Here is a 24,412-nt window from a genome sequence, read left to right on the forward strand (position 1 = left end):
GGAGCTTCAGGCTGAAGTATCTGATCACACCGTTTTTTCTCTTCAGCAGCTGTCATAATATTGGGGGAGCACTAACACATGAAACACGTCACCCACCAGGCAGCCAATTTAGGTTTGGTATTTTTTATATATTAAGGAGCAATGCTCATCACATACAATTGTATGGGGATAATTAGGAAAGGAGTTGATAATAAAACTGCAAGGATTGTCATGCCCTCATATAAAGCCGTGGTGCGACCGCACTTGGAGTACTGTGTTCAGTTTTGGTCGCCACATCTCAAAAAGGATATTGAAGAGATAGAAAAGGTGCAGAGAAGGGCAACGAGGATGATTGAAGGATTGGAGCACCTTCCTTATGAGGAGAGGCTGTAGCGTTTGGGACTCTAGTTTGGAGAGGAGACGTCTGAGGGGGGATATGAGTGAAGTCTATAAAATTATGAATGGGGTAGAAAATGTTGACAGAGAAATTTTTCTCTCTTTCTCACAATACTAGAACCAGGGGGCATTCATTGAAAATGCTGGGGGGGGAAGAATTAGGACTAATAAAAGGAAACACTTCTTCACGCAACGTGTGATTGGTGTTTGGAATATGCTGCCACAGGAGGTGGTGATGGCCACTAACCTGGATAGCTTTAAAAGGTGCTTGGGCAGATTTATGGAGGAGAAGTCGATTTATGGCTACCAATCTTGATCCTCTTTGATCTGAGACTGCAAATGCCTTAACAGACCAGGTGATCGGGAGCAACAGCCACAGAAGGCCCTTGCTTTCACATCTTGCATGTGAGCTCCCAAAGGCACCTGGTGGGCCACTGCGAGTAGCAGAGAGCTGGACTAGATGGACTCTGGTCTGATCAGCTGGCTTGTTCTTATGTTCTTAATTGGTCACAAAGGTTAATTCATAAATATTGCGGTCTTCAATTCATTGCTGGCAGGAACGCATCGCACGAAATTGCGCTCTTCGGTGCCTTCATCAGTGCCAATTTGCCATTTACTTGCATATGAGGTGTTCTATAGGTAATCTGTCAATGGATATTACATCATATCAATTCATAGCTCATTTCAATGTCCTATCGAACCCCAATAATATTGGGGAGCCATTTTTGAGAGACTCCTTTGAGAGACATTTTTGAGAGAACCCCAATAATATTGGGGGAGCCATTTTTGAGAGACTCCTTCTGACCCATGGACATGTTTGCTTGTGAGCAGAAGGGCCAAGAGGGTGGGCTCTGATAACAATGCCGTCAATCTCCGGGATAGAGCGTGTCGGTCTGACGTGGGGAGCCTCGGAGAGACCCAGGTGGCCCGTACAGTGAGGGTGGCATTTTTCTACCTTCTCAAGGCGCAGCGACTGGCTCCGTATCTCTCCCGTAACGACCTGGCCACAGAGATCCACGCAACGGCCACCTGTAGGCTGAACTTTTGTAACTCTCTCCACGCTGGTCTTCCCTTGTACCTGATTTGGCGTTTAAAACTGGTTCAGCCCGTGGCGGCACGCCTCCTGTCTGGCGTTTTGCCGTGGGACCGTATCTCCCCGGTTCTCCGCGAGTTCCACAGGCTGCCAGTGGAGTTCCGAATCAGGTTCAAAATGTTGGTTTTAACCTTTAAGGCCATTAGCGGGCTGGGACCCTCTTATCTTAGGGACCGGCTCTCTCCCTATTGCCCCACAGCGGAGGCAAATCTACTAGTGACCCCTGGCCCGCCTGTGGTGTGATTGGCCTCAGTTAGGACGAGGGCTTTTACAGCTCTTGCCCCAGCCTGGTGGAACGCTCTACCTACTTCCGTCAGGGCTCTGTGGGAATTGAAGAAGTTCCGCAGGGCCTGTAAAACAGAGATGCTCCACCAGGCATTTGGTTGAGGCCTTCACATCAATTGGCCTCCTACATAACATTTGGAAAGTGGGGGGGGGGGGGGGAGGGTTGTGAGGAATGCTGCCAGCTATATGGGTTTAGTGGTTTGTATCTTAATGTATTTTATTTTAATGTATTTAATGTATTTTGTTTTAATATATTTTATTAATGTATTTTATTTTAATCTGTTGACTGTAAGCCACTCTGAGCTCTATGGGGGAGAATGGCATATAAGTTTGATGATAATAATAATCACGGGACGGGACAATGGCAATGCCCTCTGTGTGGGGCTGCCCTCCAAGACCACTTGGAACCTGTGTGGTTTTGCAGCCAATCACAGACAAGCCACTTTGCATACTTCTTCCAAAACCATTGCATTCATCAACTGCTTGCTTCTGGTCTCCATTTCAGCTTCCTATCTTTAAATCCCTTCGTGCCCTGGGACCTGCCTATCTAAAGGGCTGCATCTTCCTGACTGAACTTATTTATTTATTTATTTATTTATTTATAATTACATTTGTATACCGCCCCATCCCCTGAGGGCTCTGGGCGGTGAACAACAAAATAATATTCCAGAAACAATAATAACAATAAATAATCAGTATAAATATACATATTTAAAACATGAAACTACAGCATTCCACTTGGCATCCAGGATTTAAAACTAACAATAAAAACCCCTCCCAGAGAGGGGGCGGTAGATCTAATTACAGCTCCCAAGATGTTAAAAGGGAAAGACAAAGAGGGCGCTCATTTGGTCAGCGTCTGCTTTCGGGGCCCTTGCATCTTTTCGGCTTCTCCATCATTTAGGCTGCGTCTCCTTTTTTGGTCCTGGTATTCCAGCTTTAGGATAATCTTCTAGAGCAGGGATAGGGAACCTTTAACACTCAAAGAGCCATTTGGCCCGTTTTCCACAGGAAAAGAAAACACTTGGAGCCGCAAATAATTTTTGACATTTAAAATAAAGATAACACTGTATATATTGGGTTTTTTTACCTTTTACTCCGCTCATTCTGAGAAGCGCATGGATGCGTCCGCCCTGCTGCCTGCAGGGTGGGCAAGGATGAAGCCGGCGGCTCGGCCTCGCTGGCCGCCAGGAAAGCACCCGCCCCGCTCCAACGGGGCGAGTGAGAGGGGAAGCCCGTGGCACGGATTACTCGGACGCGGGCAGTCCGGTTTCCCACCCTGCTGCCTGCAGGGCGGGCAAGGATGAAGCCGGCGGCTCAGCCTCGCCGGCCGCCGGGAAGACGCCTATCCCGCTCCAATGGGGTGGGCGAGAGGGGAAGCCCGCGGCGCAGCCCAGCCGACCATGGGCAATTGGTGCTCCCGCCCTGCTGCCTGCAGGGCGGGCAAGGATGAAGCCGGCGGCTCGGCCTCACTGGCTGCCGGGAAAGCGCCCGTCCCGCTCCAATGGGGCGGGTGAGAGGGGAAGCCTGCGGCGCAGCCCAGCTGGCCATGGGCAGTTGGTGCGCCTGCCCTGCTGCCTGCAGGGCGGGCAAGGATGGGGCCAGCGGCTCGGCTCGTGGAGCCGCAGTGCAAGGGCAGAAGAGCCGCATGCGGCTCTCGAGCCGCAGGTTCCCTACCCCTGTTCTAGAGGAGCCTTGCTGGGCATCTCCTTTGGAATATGCTGTTTGGAATATGCTGCCACAGGAGGTGGTGATGGCCGCTAACCTGGATAGCTTTAAAAGGGGCTTGGACAGATTTATGGAGGAGAAGTCGATCTATGGCTACCAATCTTGATCCTCTTTGATCTGAGATTGCAAATGCCTTAACAGACCAGGTGCTCGGGAGCAGCAGCCGCAGAAGGCCATTGCTTTTACTTCCTGCAGGTGAGCTCCCAAAGGGACCTGGTGGGCCACTGCGAGTAGCAGAGAGCTGGACTAGATGGACTCTGGTCTGATCCAGCTGGCTTGTTCTTATGTTCCTTTGCCCCTGCTCTCAAAGTCGTGCGATCCCAGAGAACCTTTTTTCTCGGGGCTGCTGTTGAATATGTCAGGAGTTTATTTGAGCTGTGTAAGGTTGCCTGTCGTAGACATCACAGAAGAATCCAAAGATGGTAGTAACAATCTTTAATGAACTTCTGTGCAAGGCTGGTAATCATAATTTGTGGTGGTGTAGTAGCTAAGAGCAGGTGAACTCTAATCTGGAGAATCGGGTTTGATTCCCCACTCTGCCATTTGAGCTGTGGATGCTTATCTGGGGAGCTAAATTAGCTTGTGCACTCACACATGGGGTGACCTTGGGCTAGTCACAGCTCTACTGAGCTCTCTCAGCCCCACCTACCTCACAGGGTGTCTCATGTCGGGGGAGGGGGGCGGGAGAAGGGAAAGGAGATTGTAAGCCACAGTCTTCTACAGGAGAGAAAGGTGGGGAATCCAAACTCCTCCTCCTCCTCCTTGTTCAGCTACCAGATCTGAAGAGACATAGAAAGCATAAGAGTTGATATACTGTACAATGGGGCCCCCTTCCATGTTACGGGAAGAGTCTTGTCATTTGATATTTGTACTTAGAATGGATGTTGATTTATTTCATGGTTCCTGTTGCACTACTTTGGCATACTGGTATCTTCTTAACCGCGCATGTTGGGAGAAAAGTGGGGTGTAAATATCTTTCGTAATTAAATGTGTGAAATTTGACAAACTTTTAAGAACTCTCAGGGCTTGAGTCTGTCGCTTAACGCTTTCGTCTTCTTTTCTCTCCGCAGAAGATGATGTCTGCGTATTTAAATGTTCGGTATCAAAGGAGACGGAATGCAGTCGAGTCGGCAAGCAGTCCTTCATTATCACGCTGGGATGTAATAGTGTCCTTATACAGTTTGCGACGCCAAGTGGTATGTCACCGGTGGGGCAAGGGAACAAATGGCATTGCTCTGGCAGAGGGGCTGAATGCTCCACCCCGTCTAGTGTCCTAGTGCTTTGGGAACAGAACTAGGTAGGCACTAGGATCCAAGCGGGGCGTTCTAGAACAAAGACGGTCCAGGAAATGGTGGATGAATTCACAAATCTGTTGTCATCTTTATCCTGAACAGAGTATAGATGGTACCTTCTTCAAGGTGGAAGGGTTCTTTCTGGTTGAACAGTTGACTCTAACCCCTATACCCAGCACTGATTTTCTTTTCAGAGCACAGCAGTATTAGACTGCAGTAGTACATAGAATCATAGAGTTGGAAGAGACCACAAGGGCCATCAAGTCCAACCCCCTTCAATGCAGGAACACACAATCAAAGCACTCCCAACATATGCTCATCCAGCCTCTGTTTAAAAACCTCCAAAGAAGGTGACTCCACCTCTCTCCGAGGCAGTGAATTCCTGTTCGACATGACATCCCTTCAAATATTTAAACAGGGCTATCATGTCACCCCTTAACCTATGCTTCTCCAGACTAAACATCCCCAGCTCCGTAAGCCTCCCTTCATAGGGCATGGACACCAGATCCTTTACCATTTTGGTTGCCCTCCTCTGGACCAGCCAGTCAATATCCCTCCTGAACTGCAGTGCCCAGAACTGTACACAGGTGAGGTCTAACTAATGCAGAATAGAGAGGTACAATTACATCCCTCGATCTTGACACTATACTCCTATTGATACAACCCAGAATCGCATTGGCTTTCTTGGCCGCCGCATCACACTGCTGACTCATGTTTAGCTTATGGTCTACTAAGACTCCCAGTTCCCTTTCGCATGTAGTGTTGTCAAGCCAGGTGTCACCCATCCTATATCTGTGCATTTCATTTTTTTCTGCCTAAGTGTAGTATCTTACATTTATCTCTGTTGAAACTCATTTTGTTGGTTTTGGCCCAGCTGTCTAATCTGTCCAGGTCATTTTGAATTCTGACTCTGTCCTCTGGGGTATTAGCTACCCCTCCTAATTTGGTGTCATCTGCAGATTGGATTAGCATGCCCTCTATTCTATTATCCAAGTCGTTGATAAAAATATTGAATAGCATTGGGCCCAGGACAGAACCCTGTGGCACCCTACTAGTCATCAAGACTAGACACTGTTAGCAGCCCTCGTGTGAAAGCTTAGGGTTTGAGAAAAGAGCCATGGACCACCCCTGAACATGGGTGGTGCTCCTGGGCTTCTTTCTCGTCCTTCCGCTTTGTCGTCCCTTCTTCCCTCTCCGCTTCTCTCTCCGAACCTGAGAGGATGTTGCCCACTAGCCAGAGGTTCTGGGTCTGTTCCCAGCGATGACGTTTGAATGCTAAAATGGCCCTGCTTGGTTCTGTTTCTAGACTTCTGCTCTTTTTATAATATATCTTAAAAGCTGCCCGAGGAGTCACGAAGTATGGAGCAGTCTCTGTGTTCAGTGAAGCGATGCATTGTGAGGGAATGCGAATCTGCTGTGCGAGAATACTTCCAGGTAGGTGTGGATCTAGCATCTTTTTTTTTTTTTTTTTGTTTGGGAGGCCTGCGTAAAAAACTAATGCCGCAGAAAGTTGGGGAGGCTGTTGAGTGAAAGTCATGTTGCACATTGAGAGGGTTTGTGTGTCCACTTCTGATAGATTTCAGATTAACCTGTTTAGGGAGGAGGGCTGGAATTCTGGGGACAGAGTGTGAAAGAGGTATGTTACAGACTGGGATATGGGAGGAATAGTGGGTTCGAGTTGCCTGTAATTTCATGCTCTTTTGGTGTGCTGCAAAATATCAGAGGAAATTATAAAAGCAAGGCTTTCTCCATAGTAACAGCAACATAAGTCTTAGCTGCAACTGTATGCATGTGGAGGGCCAAGTCCTGGTCATCAGAGAAGGAGGAGGAGGAGGAGGAGGAGGAGGAGTAACACAACATAAGTCTTAGCTGCAACTGTATGCATGTGGAGGGCCAAGTCCTGGTCATCAGAGAAGGAGGAGGAGGAGGAGGAGGAGGAGGAGGAGTAACACAACATAAGTCTTAGCTGCAACTGTATGCATGTGGAGGGCCAAGTCCTGGTCATCAGAGAAGGAGGAGGAGGAGGAGGAGGAGGAGGAGTAACACAACATAAGTCTTAAAGGTAACTGTATGCATGTGGAGGGCCAAGTCCTGGGTCAATCAGGAGAAGGAGGGGAGGAGGAGGAGGAGGAGGAGGAGTAACACAACATAAGTCTTAGCTGCAAACTGTATGCATGTGGAGGGGCTAAGTCCTGGCTACTAGAGAAGAGGAGGGGGAGGAGGGGAGGAGGGAGGAGGGAGGAGAATAGCAACATAAGTCTTAGCTGTAAATTGTATGCATGTGGAGGGCCAAGTCCTGGTCATCAGAGAAGGAGGAGGAGGAGGAGGAGGAGGAGGAGGACGAAAAAATAAATAATAGCTGCAACTGTATGCATGTGGAGGGCCAAGTCCGGGTCATCAGAGAAGGAGGAGGAGGAGGAGGAGGAGGAGGAGTAACACAACATAAGTCTTAGCTGCAACTGTATGCATGTGGAGGGCCAAGTCCTGGTCATCAGAGAAGGAGGAGGAGGAGGAGGAGGAGGAGGAGGAGTAACAGCAACATAAGTCTTAGCTGCAACTGTATGCATGTGGAGGGCCAAGTCCTGGTCGTCAGAGAAGGAGGAGGAGGAGGAGGAGGAGTAACACAACATAAGTCTTAGCTGCAACTGTATGCATGTGGAGGGCCAAGTCCTGGTCGTCAGAGAAGGAGGAGGAGGAGGAGGAGGAGTAACACAACATAAGTCTTAGCTGCAACTGTATGCATGTGGAGGGCCAAGTCCTGGTCATCAGAGAAGGAGGAGGAGGAGGAGGAGGAGGAGGAGGAGGAGGAGGAGTAACACAACATAAGTCTTAGCTGCAACTGTATGCATGTGGAGGGCCAAGTCCTAGTCATCAGTGAAGGAGGAGGAGGAGGAGGAGGAGGAGGAGTAACACAACATAAGTCTTAGCTGCAACTGTATGCATGTGGAGGGCCAAGTCCTGGTCATCAGAGAAGGAGGAGGAGGAGGAGGAGGAGGAGTAACACAACATAAGTCTTAGCTGCAACTGTATGCATGTGGAGGGCCAAGTCCTAGTCATCAGTGAAGGAGGAGGAGGAGGAGGAGGAGGAGGAGTAACACAACATAAGTCTTAGCTGCAACTGTATGCATGTGGAGGGCCAAGTCCTGGTCATCAGAGAAGGAGGGAGGGGAGGAAGAGGAGTAACACAACATAAGTCTTAGCTGCAACTGTATGCATGTGGAGGGCCAAGTCCTAGTCATCAGTGAAGGAGGAGGGAGGAGGTGAGGAGGAGTAAGTAACACAAATATAAGTCCTAGCTGCAACTGTATGCATGTGAGGGCTGTCCTGGTCATCAGAGAAGGAGGAGGGAGGAGGAGAGAGTAACACAACATAAGTCTTAGCTGTAAACTGTATGCATGTGAGGGCCAAGTCCTAGTCATCAGTGAAGGAGAGGAGGAGGAGGGAGGAGGAGGAGAACACAACATAAGTCTTAGCCTAGCTGTATGTAATGTGGGAGGGGCCAAGTCCTGGTCATCAGAGAAGGAGGAGGAGGAGGAGGAGGAGGAGGAGGAGTAACAGCAACATAAGTCTTAGCTGCAACTGTATGCATGTGGAGGGCCAAGTCCTGGTCGTCAGAGAAGGAGGAGGAGGAGGAGGAGGAGGAGGAGTAACACAACATAAGTCTTAGCTGCAACTGTATGCATGTGGAGGGCCAAGTCCTGGTCATCAGAGAAGGAGGAGGAGGAGGAGGAGGAGGAGGAGGAGGAGTAACACAACATAAGTCTTAGCTGCAACTGTATGCATGTGGAGGGCCAAAACCCAATAACAGAGAAGGAGGAGGAGGAGGAGGAGGAGGAGGAGTAACACAACATAAGTCTTAGCTGCAACTGTATGCATGTGGAGGGCCAAGTCCTAGTCATCAGTGAAGGAGGAGGAGGAGGAGGAGGAGTAACACAACATAAGTCTTAGCTGCAACTGTATGCATGTGGAGGGCCAAGTCCTAGTCATCAGTGAAGGAGGAGGAGGAGGAGGAGGAGGAGGAGGAACACAACATAAGTCTTAGCTGCAACTGTATGCATGTGGAGGGCCAAGTCCTGGTCATCAGAGAAGGAGGAGGAGGAGGAGGAGGAGTAACACAACATAAGTCTTAGCTGCAACTGTATGCATGTGGAGGGCCAAGTCCTAGTCATCAGTGGAGGAGGAGGAGGAGGAGGAGGAGGAGGAGTAACACAACATAAGTCTTAGCTGCAACTGTATGCATGTGGAGGGCCAAGTCCTGGTCATCAGAGAAGGAGGAGGAGGAGGAGGAGTAACACAACATAAGTCTTAGCTGCAACTGTATGCATGTGGAGGGCCAAGTCCTGGTCATCAGAGAAGGAGGAGGAGGAGGAGGAGGAGGAGGAGGAGGAGGAGTAACACAACATAAGTCTTAGCTGCAACTGTATGCATGTGGAGGGCCAAGTCCTGGTCATCAGAGAAGGAGGAGGAGGAGGAGGAGGAAGAGGAGGAGGAGGAGTAACACAACATAAGTCTTAGCTGCAACTGTATGCATGTGGAGGGCCAAGTCCTGGTCATCAGAGAAGGAGGAGGAGGAGGAGGAGGAGGAGGAGGAGGAGGAGTAACACAACATAAGTCTTAGCTGCAACTGTATGCATGTGGAGGGCCAAGTCCTGGTCATCAGAGAAGGAGGAGGAGGAGGAGGAAGAGGAGGAGGAGGAGTAACACAACATAAGTCTTAGCTGCAACTGTATGCATGTGGAGGGCCAAGTCCTGGTCATCAGAGAAGGAGGAGGAGGAGGAGGAGTAATACAACATAAGTCTTAGCTGCAACTGTATGCATGTGGAGGGCCAAGTCCTGGTCATCGGAGGAGGAGGAGGAGGAGGAGTTTGGATTTACACCCTGCCTTTCTCAACCATAAGGAGGCTCAAAGGGGCTGACAAACTCCTTTTCCCTTCCTCTTCCCACATCAGACACCTTGTGAGGCAAGTGGGGCTGAGAGAGAGGTCTGAGAGAACTGTGACTAGCCCCAGGTCACCCAGCAGGAAAGTAGGACTGGAGAAACAAATCTGGTTCACCAGATAAGAGTCCAGCGCTCATGTGGAAAAGCCAGGAATCAAACCCAGTTATCCAAATTAGAGTTCACCATCTTTTAACCACTACACCACGCCGTGCTATGTAAACCAGCTCTTGTATGCTGCCAGTGTTGGTGTGTTTGATCTTTCTGGGTAGTTTCTGCCATAGTATGAAATGGAGTATCAGAGGCCCCTTCTGCACACGCAAAATAATGCGTTTTTAAACCACTTTCACAACTGTTTGCAAGTGGATTTTGCTATTCCGCACAGCTTTAAAGAGCACTGAAAGCAGTTTGAAAGTGCATTATTCTGCATGTGCGGAATGAGCCAGAGAGAGTGAAAATGGATAAACATTTCTCTTGGAACAGTTGGCCACAGCCTAGTTAACACGGGGAGATTTCTTGTATATGTTCAGTGTAGATTTTGCAAACTACAAGATATGCACACCTGTTTCTCAGTGAGGTTCTCGCAGTGGTAGGATGTATTTCTTTTAACAGGATCTCTTGGATTTCTTTCTAGTTTTATGGATACTTGTCCCAGCAACAAAATATGATGCAGGATTATGTCAGAACGGGCACCTACCAGCGAGCGATCCTGCAGAACCACAGTGACTTTAAAGACAAGGTAAGTCGATAGACTCCCGTGGCCCTTTTGGAAGTCTTTCTGCTCTTGCGATGGAACGGACACAAACCAGTCGTAGCTGACATTTGAGTTGAGCTATAAGCTCCTTAACCTCTTGGTCAGTAACTGGGGGCCATTCAGGATAGTTTCCTATTTGAGGGGGACTGTAAAGATTTGGGCCAAAGGAGGTGTTATTGAAAAGTTCAAAAAAGCTGGAAGACATAAGGACTTAAAACCTAGGACAGAGATACGGGATGAGACTCACGTCTCTTGAAGAAAGGCAACGTTGTAGTCCCTAAGAAAATAAACAAACTCTGGGTTGAACTTTTTGTTCTTCCAGCCAGCAGTGTTCCAGGAAACCGTTTTTACGGGGTGTAGCACATTTTTTTGTAAAGCCTGGTGTCATTCGAGTTCAAGAAGATGATCCAGTGAGTTGTCCGTGTCATGAAAAACACAGCAATTTTCCAAGACTGGGGTTTTCTTGTTTGTCAGGTGCTCCTCCCTTGGGTAGACTTCTCCAGCAGGTAATGGTAAAAATGGGATATCTTTTGTTGCTTTTGCCAACTCTGAACCAATTTTTGCTGAGCCTCTGAGGTCCTCCAGCTCTTGAGCGCATGACTTTCCAACTGAGGTACTAACAGTGTTTGAATTAAGAATCTTCTCAGAACGTAGGTCTAATAATTCATAGTCATTCAGTGGGTCAGAGCTGTGTACGTGGAGAGATAGTGTATGGTAGCTGTTTTTAGGTTTGGAGGGCTAGATGGGAAAAGAATTAGATCTTGGTTCTGGTGAACATCTTCAGATGTTCAGCCTGGGTTCCTTTTGGAGATGCAACAGAAAACTGACAGCCTTTTGGTGTCGGGTTTTATTCTGACAGATAGTCTGTAGAACCTTTGACACATGGTGGGGCTGTGGATTTGGAATTAGTGTCACCTCCTGGAGAGTCTTCCCGGAGTGAGGAATTCAAGTCCATGCTAGCCAATCAAGGGGCCTTGAGTAAATTTAATCTTCCAGTGATCTGCCTTTGTTCATGTCTTACAAGATGGGAAAAAGAGGCTTTCAGATTATCTTCGCCCCCTGTACCAAACGTCGGAACTGCCAGATGTACCCAAGCTCATGTCCATCATTTCAGCCACAGCGCCTTCAACATTCAGTGCTTCCCAAGGGGACCTTTCTTCGGCCGTCTAACATGATGCAGTCTCTTATTTGAGCTTTCCTTCAAATCCCTGATTTAATCCAGTACAAGACTCTGTCTGGAATTAATGCCGTTGAGTTCCTTATAACTATTATCAACAGTCACCACAATAAGACTGCAAATAATTGGGGTGTCCTGATTTATCTCTCTCCTCTCTTGAGGCTTCCCACAGCTGTTTCCAACCAGAGACACTGATACCGGGCGTAGTTCAGAAAGGTTCTCTGTTCTTAAAGGTGCAGCAGTGCTAGTTGGTTGAGGTTAAGAACATAAGAACTAGCCTGCTGGATCAGACCAGAGTCCATTTAGTCCAGCACTCTGCTACTCGCAGTGGCCCACCAGGTGCCTTTGGGAGTTCACATGCAGGATGTGAAAGCAATGGCCTTCTGCTGCTGCTGCTCCTTTGCAATCTGAGATCAAGGAGGATGAAGATTGGTAGCCATAGATCGACTTCTCCTCCATAAATCTGTCCAAGCCCTTTTTAAAGCTATCCAGGTGAGTGGCCATCACCGCCTCCTGTGGCAGCATATTCCAAACACCAATCACACGTTGCGTGAAGAAGTGTTTCCTCTTATTAGTCCTAATTCTTCCCCCCAGCATTTTCAATGAATGCCCCCTGGTTCTAGTATTGTGAGAAAGAGAGAAAAATTTCTCTCTGTCAACATTTTCTACCCCATGCATAATTTTGTAGACTTCAATCATATCCCCCCTCAGCCGCCTCCTCTCCAAACTAAAGAGTCCCAAACCCTGCAGCCTCTCCTCATAAGGAAGGTGCTCCAGTCACAAGTTGTGTGAGGTTCCACAGGAATATTTTTGTAATCATCAGCACTAGATACTGAAGGCACACAGCTGGGAAGGTGCTCTTGCATTAGAGGGGCAAAACTATTGGAGGTGGTGTCTGGAAGTTGACTGTTTGGGGTCCTGTTGAGGTTTCCACATTATTTGCATGGCAGCCTCTGGCGAAATGAAATGCTGGAGGTGACGTGTGCAGGACCCTTCGGCTGTCCCCAGGACGAGCCTGGTGTTTCCGGTGGTTGTTTTTTCCCTCATCTTTCTGTTTTTGTGAAACTCTTGTATAGCAAGATGGAAGGACTGTTCTTCGGCCACTTTGAAAGGGGTGATCGTTACCGGTAGGGCTGCAATGCTGCCCTGATTTGATTCAAACCGTAGGGCAGTCTCTCTAAATAATGCCCCAGCATGTTGCTCCAACAGACCACTAGTTAGGGAGGCGTCTTACAACTACATTCGAGGCTGAGCTAGCAGGGTGAGCGGGGCAGGGGCAGAGCAAGGGGGAACTGCGCCCGGGGCATGCCTGCGTCCTGCGCCCCCGCCATGTCCGTGCGCGCCTGGTGCATCGCGCCCCCCCACACCCCCTTGCCGCCGCGCCGCTGAAGTGGGGTGTCTGTTCCGTGTGTTTCGAGCAAGTAGTAGGACATCTCATTACTCAGGGTAGGCTTTTTTTAACCACAAGATGGATTGTAGAGCTCCCAGATTTCTTTATACCACTTTGAGGTGCTTCAAGGTCAATGCCTGTGTATCTGTGGAGATAGTCCAACTTGGAGCCCCATCTCCCCCTGGGTTGCCCCTTATTAGCACCCAGAGTCGACAGAGCTGCAGATCAAGAAGCAATCACCCATCAAGCCAATATTCCCAGTTAGCTGAAAATGGATTTCTGGAGGTGTTGCTGCCTGTGAGGGAAGGAGGCTAGGGCAGCGATGGCGAACCTTTTCGAGACCGAGTGCCCAAATTGCAACCCAAAACCCGGCTATGGCAGGGTACCAATGCGGCGGTGGGGCCTGAATACTGAGGTTTTGGTTTAGAAAAAACGGTTGGATCTGAGGCGCATGTTACTCGGGAGTAAGCTTGGTGAAGCAACCGTGCAATGCTTCGAATGGGTGAATCACTGCCCTAGGAGGGTTTACTCAGAAGCAAGCCCCATTGCCAGCAATCGAGCTTACTCCCAGGTAAAGGATCGTGCCCAGACTAGCCTAGATGAGTGTGTGTGTGGGGGGGTGATTTTCCACCACCCCCCACACACACACGATGAACTCTGTGCACGTGTGCCCACAGAAAGGGCTCTGAGTGCCACCTCTGGCACCTGTGCCATAGGTTCGCCACCGCTGGGCTAGGGGGTCTTTACCGCTCACCACTGAAATGAAGGCTTTTAAGAAGGGAAAGGGGTCTGCCCAGTCCTTCGTACCACACTTGGGGGGGGGAAACTGATCAGGCAGGAGAGGTTGGTCGGAGGAGCGGCGTTTGCTTTTGCTCACCCGTTGCAGGGAGCCTGGCTCTTTTGCCTACTTACCTTTTCCATTCCCCAGATTGTATTAGACGTCGGCTGCGGCTCTGGCATCCTGTCGTTTTTTGCGGCTCAGGCTGGAGCGAGAAAAATCTACGCGGTGGAAGCCAGCACAATGGCTCAGCATGCAGAGGTCAGTGCAGTCACGGGGCCGGCGAGACACAAACGCCACAAAAACCACGGTTTTGAAGCCTGTGGGTGCTGTGGGGGCTCCGCACTTCTGTAGAAGGAAGGGAGGCCTGGGTCAAGGACTCGGCCTTGGCGGAAAGGTGGGATCAATAACTTTTCCCCAACGTGTCGTCCAGGGAGATCGTGAGAAAATGTGCAACATGTGGGTGTTATTGAATCAAAGTTGTCAAGTCCCTTTTTACCCCCCCTAGAAGATTATGCAGTCCAATTCTGTTTGTAAAATGTTACCCGAAAATTCCAAAATCTGAACGGCTATTGGGGAAACCAGCAAAACGTCCATGGCGGCATGTTTGCTTCTGTAGGCTGTGTTTCCTGAAGTATTTGGTGGGTCTGAAACCATTTCTGTTCAACAACAACAACAACCTTTATTTGGCATTTAAAAATAGGTTCTAGAGCAGTGATGGCGAACCTTTTAGAGACCGAGTGCCCAAACTGCAACCCAAAACCCACTTATTTGTCGCAAAGTGCCAACATGGCAATTTAACCTAAATACTGAGGTTTTAGTATAGAAAAAACAGTTGGCTCCAAGGTGCGCGTTACTCGGGAGTAAGCTTGGTGATAGTCGGTGGCTTTGCTTTGAAGCAACTGCAACGCTTCAAACGGGTGAATCACAACCCTAGGAGGGTTTACTCAGAAGCAAGCTCCATTGCCAGCAATCGAGCTTACGGATCACGCTTTAGTTCTTCCCATGAAAATCAGTAGGGTTTAACAGTGCTTAACAGGGTTACCTACACTGCTTCCCCAAAACTAGGTCTTAGGTTTAATGCTAATAATCTCCCTGAAATAATTGCACTATTATCACATGACGAACTCTGTGCCCGTGTGCCCACAGAGAGGGCTCTGAGTGCCACCTCTGGCACCCGTGCCATAGGTTCGCCACCACTGTTCTAGAGCATTGCCAGACATTTTTGAAATACAAATCAAGAGTACATTCAAAGAGCAGACAGGAAGACTATATATACATTCCTTAGTGTACATTACTTAGAAAGTTCTGTCACTTGTAAAAGAAATGTTGCTCCTTTTTCCAAGAGCATGACATCTGTGTTGTTTAACAGAAGCTCCACAACAGAACAGTCAGAGTCACTTTCAGATTTGTCTAGGGCCAGCCTGGGAGAGAAATTCCTAATGCCCACATATCTCGGACAGTCTGTTGTGGGGCTCCCCTCCTCCTCTTAAGGGTTAACCCTCAAAAAATATCAACAGTGTCCTCAATCAGTTGTTCCTCCGCAAAGTCTACAGTGGTGCAAGCAAACTGCAGTGAAAATCAGATGTGTTCTGTCACGCTTCCTGAGAGTAAGGCATATTCACAAACCAGGGAAGTTCTATACTTTTTTGTTATAGCGAAGGCTTCAGACCCTGTTTTCTAAATGAATTTAGAAATTGTGTGCTTTGAAAGTACACAACTGCCAAACGGGCCCTTGTCAGAAAGGAGGGTCGCCTGCGTCTGTGGAACGTGGCAATGCCACGTAGCCTTCGCGGCCATTTTGTCACAATATTACCACCTAAGGCAGTGGTGGCGAACCTTTGGCACTCCAGATGTTATGGACTGGGTTCCCATCGGCCTCTACTTATGGACAATTGCCCATGCTGGCTGAGCTGATAAAATGTAGTCCATAACATCTGGAGTGCCAAAGGTTCGCCACCACGGACCTAAGGGCTGCCGGAAACATTGTTTAAGGGCATGGCACCCGATGGCGTTTTCTCTGCGCTGGTGTACCCTACTTCATAGGGTGCTTGTGAGAATGCGACAGACTGAACCACAAATGAGCTGCACTGAACTTCTTGGAGGAAATATGAGAGGCAAATTTGATACAGCTGACGAGGGCCTGCGCTGGTTCCTTTCACTGGGAGGTGTTGTCATGCTGGGGTGAGCCTAATCGTCACCTCGAGTGGACCCACGTTCAGAATCCCAGTGTTGTCCCAGAGCGGTCTTCTTTGGCCTCTCTGATGGAGCAACCCTTAGAATTACACCCTTCAAAGTCCATTCTGACTCACATTAGTCTTTGCTTCCATGATGGTGCAGTGAATGAACCGGGATAGCAATTAATTCTGCGTAGCTCTGTGATCCCTTGAGAACACCTAGAACAGGGGTCTGCAACCTGCGGCTCTCCAGATGTTCATGGACTACAATTCCCATCAGCCCCTGCCAACATGGCCAATTGGCATCTTGCGACTACAATGTGGTCTTTCCTGATAGCAAAACAATCGGCCGTGCTGGCACGGGCTGATGGGAATTGTAGTCCATGAACATCTGGAGAGTCACTGGAGATTGCATGAACTGACCTAGAACCTGGTGGCTAACTAGCGAGGCTCCAGATGTTCGTGGACTACAATTCCCATCAGCCCCTGCCAACATGGCCAATTGGCATCTTGCGACTACAATGTGGTCTTTCCCGATAGCAAAACAATTGGCCATGCTGCCACGGGCTGATGGGAATTGTAGTCCATGAACATCTGGAGAGTCGCAGGTTGCAGACCCCTGACCTAGAACAGGGGTGGCTAACCTGTGGCGCTCCAGATGTTCGTGGACTACAATGCCAATTGGCGTCTTGCGACTACAATGTGGTCTTTCCTGATAGCAAAACAATTGGCCATGTTGGCAGGGGCTGATGGGAATTGTAGTCCATGAACATCTGGAGAGTCGCAGGTTGCAGACCCCTGACCTAGAACAGGGGTGGCTAACCTGTGGCGCTCCAGATGTTCGTGGACTACAATTCCCATCAGCCCCTGCCAACATGGCCAATTGGTGTCTTGCGACTACAATGTGGTCTTTCCCGATAGCAAAACAATCGGCCGTGCTGGCAGGGGCTGATGGGAATTGTAGTCCATGAATATCTGGAGCGCCATGGGTTCGGTCACCCCTGACCTAGACCTCACCGGGCCGTTCCATGCTGCTGTTGGGCTCCGCAGGATCGCTTTCATCTTGAAATATGTGTGCTGTGTGCACGTGGACAACGCGCCTGACCCTGACGTTTGCTTATTTTATTTTAAAGGGGAAAGTTGCAGATTCTGCAGACGTGCAACCTTGGACTGCAGTAGGACACATGGTGGTTATGCTTGGATCTGTTCCCAAATATTTAACGTAACTGGGGGACCCCATGAGTCTTGGGTCCCGGTATCTTATTCCTGAACCACCGTGGCAGCTTGCTGGCAGAAGGAGCCACCATGGCAGGTGGCCAGAAATGTTGTACTGCAACTACCATTTCAGCTGGGATCAGGTGACACAAGGAACCACTTGGCCCTGTGAAGCTCTTGGCTCTGGTCTGGCCCGCCGATAACAGGAAAACTGGCTGTAAATGACTGAGGGGCATTCTAGGACAGACTCCTTCCGTTTTTTGACAGGTGCAAAATAGATGGAGTAATTTTCTGGGCTGGTGGTCTTTCTCTGACCTTCCCCCTCCCCTTCCTGGACAGGTTTTAGTGAAAAGTAACAGCCTCATGGACCGGATCGTGGTAATTCCTGGGAAGGTGGAGGAGGTCTCGCTTCCCGAACAGGTGGACATCATTATCTCTGAGCCAATGGGTTACATGCTTTTCAATGAACGGATGCTGGAGAGTTACCTGCACGCCAAGAAGTATTTAAAGCCGAGCGGTAAGCGACTTCTGCGTGAGGAGGTGGCGAATCGAGGTGCAGGGGGTGGGATGGGGCGGGTCAGTATAGGCCAGTGGTGGCGAACCTTTGGCACTCCAGATGTTATGGACTACAATTCCCATCAGCCCTTGCCAGCATTGCCAATTGACCATGCTGGCACGGGCTGATGGGAATTGTAGTCCATAACATCTGGATTGCCAAAGGTTTGCCACCATGGGTATAGGCATTACATTCTCTGCGATCTGACAGATTTCAGGTGCATGAAGCAGGATAGGGCATCAATCTGTGTTCAGCCAGTTTGAGCTGAGTGCCATATTTTAATGTTCTGAGCATATGTTCTGAGCGCATATATATATATAAATATATATATTATCCACGAGATATATATATATCCAGAGAGAGAGAGAGAGAGAGAGAGAGATGCGCAATATATTATATTTATATCCGGAGATAGATAGATATATATCCAGAGAGAGAGAGAGAGATCTGCCCAATGTATTATATTTATATCCGGAGATATATATATATCCAGAGAGAGAAATATCCGCCCAATCCCTGAAAGGCTCTGGGCAGGTTACAACAAGCTCAGAATATTAAAATCTGGCCCTCAGCTCAAGTGCCATATATATTGACCGGGGGTGGTAGAGGAAATAGTAGAGGTAAATAAGATATCTGCAAGACTTGGACTTTGTCATCCCAATCTCTGTCTTCTGTAATTTGGAGTCTCTACTGAAGCTGATCTTTGCTCACTGATTGGTCAGACCAGGGGTCTGCAAACGGTGGCTCTCCAGATGTCCATGGACTACAATTCCCATCAGCCCCTGCCATGCACATCTGGAGAACCACCATCTACAGACAATAAGTCAACCACTTGCCAGCCACCTCTTATTTCTGATCCCCCCCCCCAATTCATGACCTCTTCCTTGAAATGACAGCTCTCGGTATGTACGCTGCCATTATCTGCTGCCGCTACAGGTCTTTTCCTGGAGAGCAGGCAAGCGAGTGAATCTGGTCCCAGGGTTTGCTTCCGTGTGGCAATACTGGGTGGGGCTCTCACAACAGAAACAGGTTGAGGGAACTCTGCAGGGGGCAATTTGTTAGGGATTTGTTAGATCTCACTACCCGATCATTTTCCAGCACCCAAACACCTTGTGTTCCTGCTGGGTGACCTTGGGCTAGTCACAGTTCTCTCTGAACTCTCTTCCCCACCGACCTCACAAGGTGTCTGTTGTGGGGAGAGGACAGGAAAGGAGCTTATAAGCCACCTTGAGTCTCCTTACAGGAGAGAAAGGCGAGGTATGTCGTCTTCTTACCCCATCATCTCTCTTTTGACGAGTTCAAACCCTTCCCCATTTCTCCCCTATGCAGAGATCTTCTGCCTCCCTATTAAGGAAACTCTTCCGTTTATTATTTTCCCCGAGACTGAGCCCAGTGCTATTCTGAGCACGCTGTACTTAAGCAGGGTGGAAGAAGGTGGCCTGTTTTTAGATCTGGGTGATCTAATTAAGCGCAGTGTCATTCTTAAGAGATTTACTTGACTTCTTCCTAAATACATCTCTCTACCCTCCCTTCAGAGAGTCGGTTCTGCATTCGGGGTGCAAACTGTTAATTGGCCTACACCCTGTTTCCCCGAATAGAAGACATCCCCTGAAAATAAGACGTAGTAGAGGTTTTGCTGAAGTGCAAAATATAAGGCATCCCCCGAAAGTAAAACGTAGCAAAGTTTTTGTTTGGAAGCATGCCTGACAAACAGAACACAGAAAAATAAGACATCCCCTGAAAATAAGACATAGCACATCTTCGGGAGCAAAAATTAATATAAGACACTGTCTTATATTCGGGAAAACACGGTACTCCCTTTCCTTTGGTTTTGGGATCAATCCTTGCTTGTTCCTAAAATGTGTGGCAATTGTGGGTAGTCCACGGAAGAGAGTTATATTTTTCCCTCCCTTGTGTGAGGCAGGAACTTGGTAGTCTGGGACCACGGGAGGATGGGAGGGGAACGAGAGTCTTTTCTTCCCTGCAGGTGTCTCTGCCGCTTGAGGCAGGAACTACAATCCTTTACCAAGTGTGAAAACGTTGCTTTCCTTTTGCTTTGTTGAGTAGCGCCTTTTGGCTGGGGGGGCGGGGTGCTGAGGGGATTATATGCCAGGGGTCTATGGGGGGGCCTTTTCAGAAACTTCTTTGCTATCCTTCAGGTTCCAAATAAAGATTACTGGGCAAACCTACTGTTTCTATTGTTTTCGGACCTGGGGCCTGACACCTGGTGGCTGGTTTGATACCCTGTTTAGCCATTTTTCTTTTTTCTTTCTCATTCTACCCATTGTATGCGTACTACCCTTCTTCCTGACCAAAACCTTCCTTACCACCAACTGTGGCTTTTCTGCATTTTTAGGGGGTACGTTCAGGTCGATCCTGCTTTGGATTATCTGTTTTATTTCCAGAACTAGTTTTACCCTGATCTTTTTCTGGAAACCGATTTTGAGTTGCCTTTTTCCTCATTCATAATATTTCTGCGGTTTTCTTCGCCCCTTCCATCCACCTCCAGCCCACTTTTCAATGCTTGGACCACCATTATCTTCAAAGCAATCCCTCCCTTCCCTCTCTGAAGATGAGTGGTTTCATTGTAATTTTTTAAAATGACACTAAAATATCAATATTTTGATGGACTACTGTTGTGGCAGGTCAAACAGGTTCTCTGAATCCCAAGCATTCGTTGAAAAAAATTAAATCTTTGTCCCGTCCTGTTTAGAGATATTCCTTTTCCCTTTCTCTTTTAGAGATATACCTTTTCCCTTACATCTCCTTAAAGAAAAGGGCTATTGTAATAGCAGTGGAATCCATTCACCGTTGTTAATTTTAGGAAGAGATAAATCTTTAGCAATGGAAAATATTTGCAGGAAACATAAAGCACAGATAATTTTCAACCCACATCTTTGGATTTGCATTTTAAAATGCTGCATTAATATGGAAGGTTGAAAAAAGGTTGAAAGTGGGACCCACATTGTGAGTAGTGGGGGAAATGAGTTGGTGTTTCGGGATTGTTCCAGATCTGGGCATGTTGCAGACAGCTGTAGCAACATCTGAAGTGAACTTTTTTTGTGAGGTGAATCACTGGAGCCCTATTCAGAGCTGAACTGCAGGACTTCCTGTGTAAATTATTGATGCTCAGTTGCTAGTGCTGTCTTTTAAAATGTAAGTTTCATTGGCCCCTTTAAAAAAAAGGTCAAGAAGTTATTTAGGGGCACTTTTCTGAACTCTCCTACACACTAAAATGACTACACTAAGACTGTTGTATTTTGGTCATATTAAGAGAAGGCAGGAGTCAGTGGAAAGGACAATAATGCTAGGAAAAGTTGAAGCCAGCAGGAAGAGAAGAAGACAACCTGACACGGATTGATTCAATCAAGGAACCCACGCCCCTCAGTCTGCAAGATTTCAAGCAAGGCTATCAATGATAGGATTTTGGGGACGTCGTTAGTTCATAGAATTGCCATAAATCAGAAGCAACTTGACACACAGACATAGTACAATGTGGTATTTCTCGATAGCAAAACGAGAATTGAGGTGGTTGTAGTAGCAACATACTGTATAGGTATTATAACATCTTTTTTTTTGTTTTTAATGCAGTAGTAGTTCTAAGGCTGAGTCCCTGACATCTGCCTTTCTTTCCGTTTCAGGTAATATGTTTCCAACCATCGGAGATGTCCACCTAGCTCCGTTCACAGATGAGCAGCTGTACATGGAGCAGTTCACCAAGGCAAACTTCTGGTGAGCCTCTGGTCCTGCTCAAGCGACTGCTCCCGTTGATCTTATAGATGAGGCATCCAGAGATTGTGGCCGGGATCAGTTGTGTATGGTTCTCTTCTGGTTGCATGCTGCAAAATCTAGCCCCAGCAGAAAAACTAACTTCTGTAGTTGATTGGACCTTATAATCCCTGTGTTAGTAGAAGGGAAAACAAAATTTTAAGTGAAAAATGGAACACTCTATCTTCTGTGTTCTCACTACCTCCAGACTTATTAAGAAGAAGAAGAGTTTGGATTTATACCCTGCTTTTCTCAACCATAAGGAGTCTCAAAGCGGCTTACAAACTCCTTTTCCTTGCTCTCTCCACAGCAGACTCCTTATGAGGTAGGTGGGGACCAAGAGAGTTCTGAACAAACTGTGTGACTAACCTAGCAGGAATGTTGGAGCGGGGAAACACATCTGGTTCACCAGATAAGAGTTCGCTGCTCATGTGGAGGGGTGGGGAATCAAACCCCGTTCTCCAGGTTAGAGTCCACCTGCTCTTAACCACTATCCCGCACTGGCTATCCATTAAAATGAATGAACACATAAATAATTTTTAGTTTTCAAAGTTTGGCCTATTTGCATTTTCCGATGAAGAAAGTTTTTTTCACAAAATAGAAACTACTTTGTGTTTGAGGTTTTGTTTGTCCTGCAAAAATTTATTCGCAAAAATTTATTTGCAAACTGTATATTTTCTGTTAAAATGGATGTGGAGAGAATGGAAATTGAAAGCGGGGCTCGGGGAAATACATCCGCATAAAAAAGCTTGCCCCGGCAGGTGTTAGCCCTACCGTGCATAATGGGCCATAAAAATGATTGAAGCACAGGTCAGGAAGAAGAGATCACTGAGAGAATGCCAAACAAAGCATAGAAGTCGTTGTGGTGGGTTTTCCGGGCTGTGTGGCCGTGGTCTGGTGGATCTTGTTCCTAACATTTCGTCTGCATCTGTGGCTGGCATTTTCAGAGGTGTATCATATAGAAGTCTTCACCTGTTGGGGGAAGATAGACAGGTGTATCCAGAGGTGGGATCCAACCAGTTCTCACCACTTCTTTAGAAGTGGTTACTAATTTTTTCTGAGTGCCGAGAAGGGGTTACTAAAGCCACCTCCCTGCCCAATAGGGTCTGGAGGTGCGTGTGTGCGGCGGCGCCACTGTTTGAATCCCACCACCATCAGAACCTGTTATTTAAAATTTTTGGATCCCACCACTGGGTGTATCTACACCAGGGTGTTGTGATGAAGAGCAGTGGACTCTGATCTGGAGAACCAGGTTTGATTCCACATTCCTCCACATGAAGCCTGCTGGGTGAACTTGGGGTCTGTGTTGGGGAGAGGAAGGAAAAAGGAGTTTAAGAACAAGCCAGCTGGATCAGACCAGAGTCCATCCAGTCCAGCTCTCTGCTGCTCGCAGTGGCCCACCGGGTGCCTTTGGGAGCTCACGTGCAGGAGGTGAAAGCAATGGCCTTCTGTAAATTTGTAAGCCGTCTGGAATCTGCTTGCAGGAAAGAAAGGTGGGGTATAAATCCCAATCCCTTGGGAGAGAGTGGCAGAGTTTCGAGGCCCTGACCGAAAAGCCCTCCTGGGTTGCAACCCACCTAATCTCAGAAAGCGGGGGGCCCCCAAAAAAGCCCTCTGAAAATTGGCCACAGGGGGCAGGCTGGTTCATAAGAAAGCGGGTGGTCATTATGGCATGTTGGTTCTAAACAATGCAGGGCTTGGGAGGTCAGTGCTATCAGTCACAAACCAGGAAGAGTTGAGATTTGGGGCTGATTTTAGTGGATAGTCTCCATGGGAATGTCAACTCAATGAATGGCAGCTGTGAAAAAGGCAAACTCTGCTGGGGATAATTAGAAAAGGAGTTGATAATAAAACTGCAAGGATTGTCAAGCCCTTATATAAAGCCGTAGGTGCTGACCGCGACTCGAGGAGACTGTGTCCAGTTCTGGAGTCGCCACATCTCAAAAAAAAAGGATGTATCAAAGAGATAGAAAAAAAAAGAAGTGCAGAGAAGGGCAACTTGAGGGATGATTGAGGGACTGGAGCAGCACCTTCCTTATGAGGAGAGAGGCTGCAGCGTTTGGGACTCTTTAATTTGGAGAGGAGACGTCTGAGGGGGGATATGATTGAAGTCTATAAAATTATGCATGGGGTAGAAAATGTTGACAGGGAGAAATTTTTCTCTCTTTCTCACAATACTAGAACCAGGGGGCATCCATTGAAAATACTGGGGGGAAGAATTAGGACGAATAAAAGGAAACACTTCTTCACGCAACGTGTGATTGGTGTTTGGAATATGCTGCCACAGGAGGTGGTGATGGCCACTCACCTGGATAGCTTTAAAAGGGGCTTGGACAGATTTATGGAGGAGAAGTCAATTTATGGCTTCCAATCTTGATCCTCTTGGATCTGAGATTGCAAATGCCTTAACAGTCCAGGTGCTCGGGAGCAACAGCCGCAGAAGGCCATTGCTTTCACCTCCTTCACGTGAGCTCCCAAAGGCACCTGGTGGGCCACTGCGAGTAGCAGAGTGCTGGACTAGATGGACTCTGGTCTGATCCAGCTGGCTTGTTCTTATGTTTTTAAGACCAGTACCTTGAATTAGGCCCATAGGCAAATTGGAAGCCAGTGTAAACAGACCAAAAATGGAGTCATATAGTCCCTGTGACCGTCTCCCGTCAACGTCCTGGCTGCTGCGTTCCGTGCCAACTGAAATTTCTGAACACTTCTCAAAGGCAGCCCTACAAAGAGTGCACTGCAGTAATCTAATCTAGATACAACCATGGCGCGCACCCCAGGAAATGCTTCAGATGTGTTTTGGGGGGGGGGGGCGGCTCCCTCTTGAGCCATCATGGTGCAGTGGTTCAGAGCAGGTGCACTCTAATCTGGAGAACTTGGTTTGATTCCC

General features: G+C 48.0%; 2 protein-coding genes across 2 annotated transcripts in view; one reads left to right on the top strand and one right to left on the bottom strand.

Annotated features, from left to right (window-relative positions):
- PHC1 (polyhomeotic homolog 1) overlaps window positions 1-24,412 on the bottom strand; it is a 249,717-nt gene that overhangs the window by 80,097 nt on the left and 145,208 nt on the right. The window lies entirely within an intron of this gene.
- Window positions 1-24,412, top strand: part of CARM1 (coactivator associated arginine methyltransferase 1) — a 74,684-nt gene that overhangs the window by 22,176 nt on the left and 28,096 nt on the right. Inside the window, exons 2-7 of the mRNA XM_048503274.1 lie at window positions 4,552-4,688; window positions 6,112-6,207; window positions 10,345-10,449; window positions 13,960-14,070; window positions 17,541-17,718; window positions 21,399-21,489. Coding sequence (XP_048359231.1) covers window positions 4,552-4,688; window positions 6,112-6,207; window positions 10,345-10,449; window positions 13,960-14,070; window positions 17,541-17,718; window positions 21,399-21,489 — 718 coding nt within the window. The remainder of the gene's footprint in view (window positions 1-4,551; window positions 4,689-6,111; window positions 6,208-10,344; window positions 10,450-13,959; window positions 14,071-17,540; window positions 17,719-21,398; window positions 21,490-24,412) is intronic.

The sequence above is a fragment of the Sphaerodactylus townsendi genome, linkage group LG07 (assembly GCF_021028975.2).
Source record: "Sphaerodactylus townsendi isolate TG3544 linkage group LG07, MPM_Stown_v2.3, whole genome shotgun sequence".
Taxonomy (NCBI): domain Eukaryota; kingdom Metazoa; phylum Chordata; class Lepidosauria; order Squamata; family Sphaerodactylidae; genus Sphaerodactylus; species Sphaerodactylus townsendi.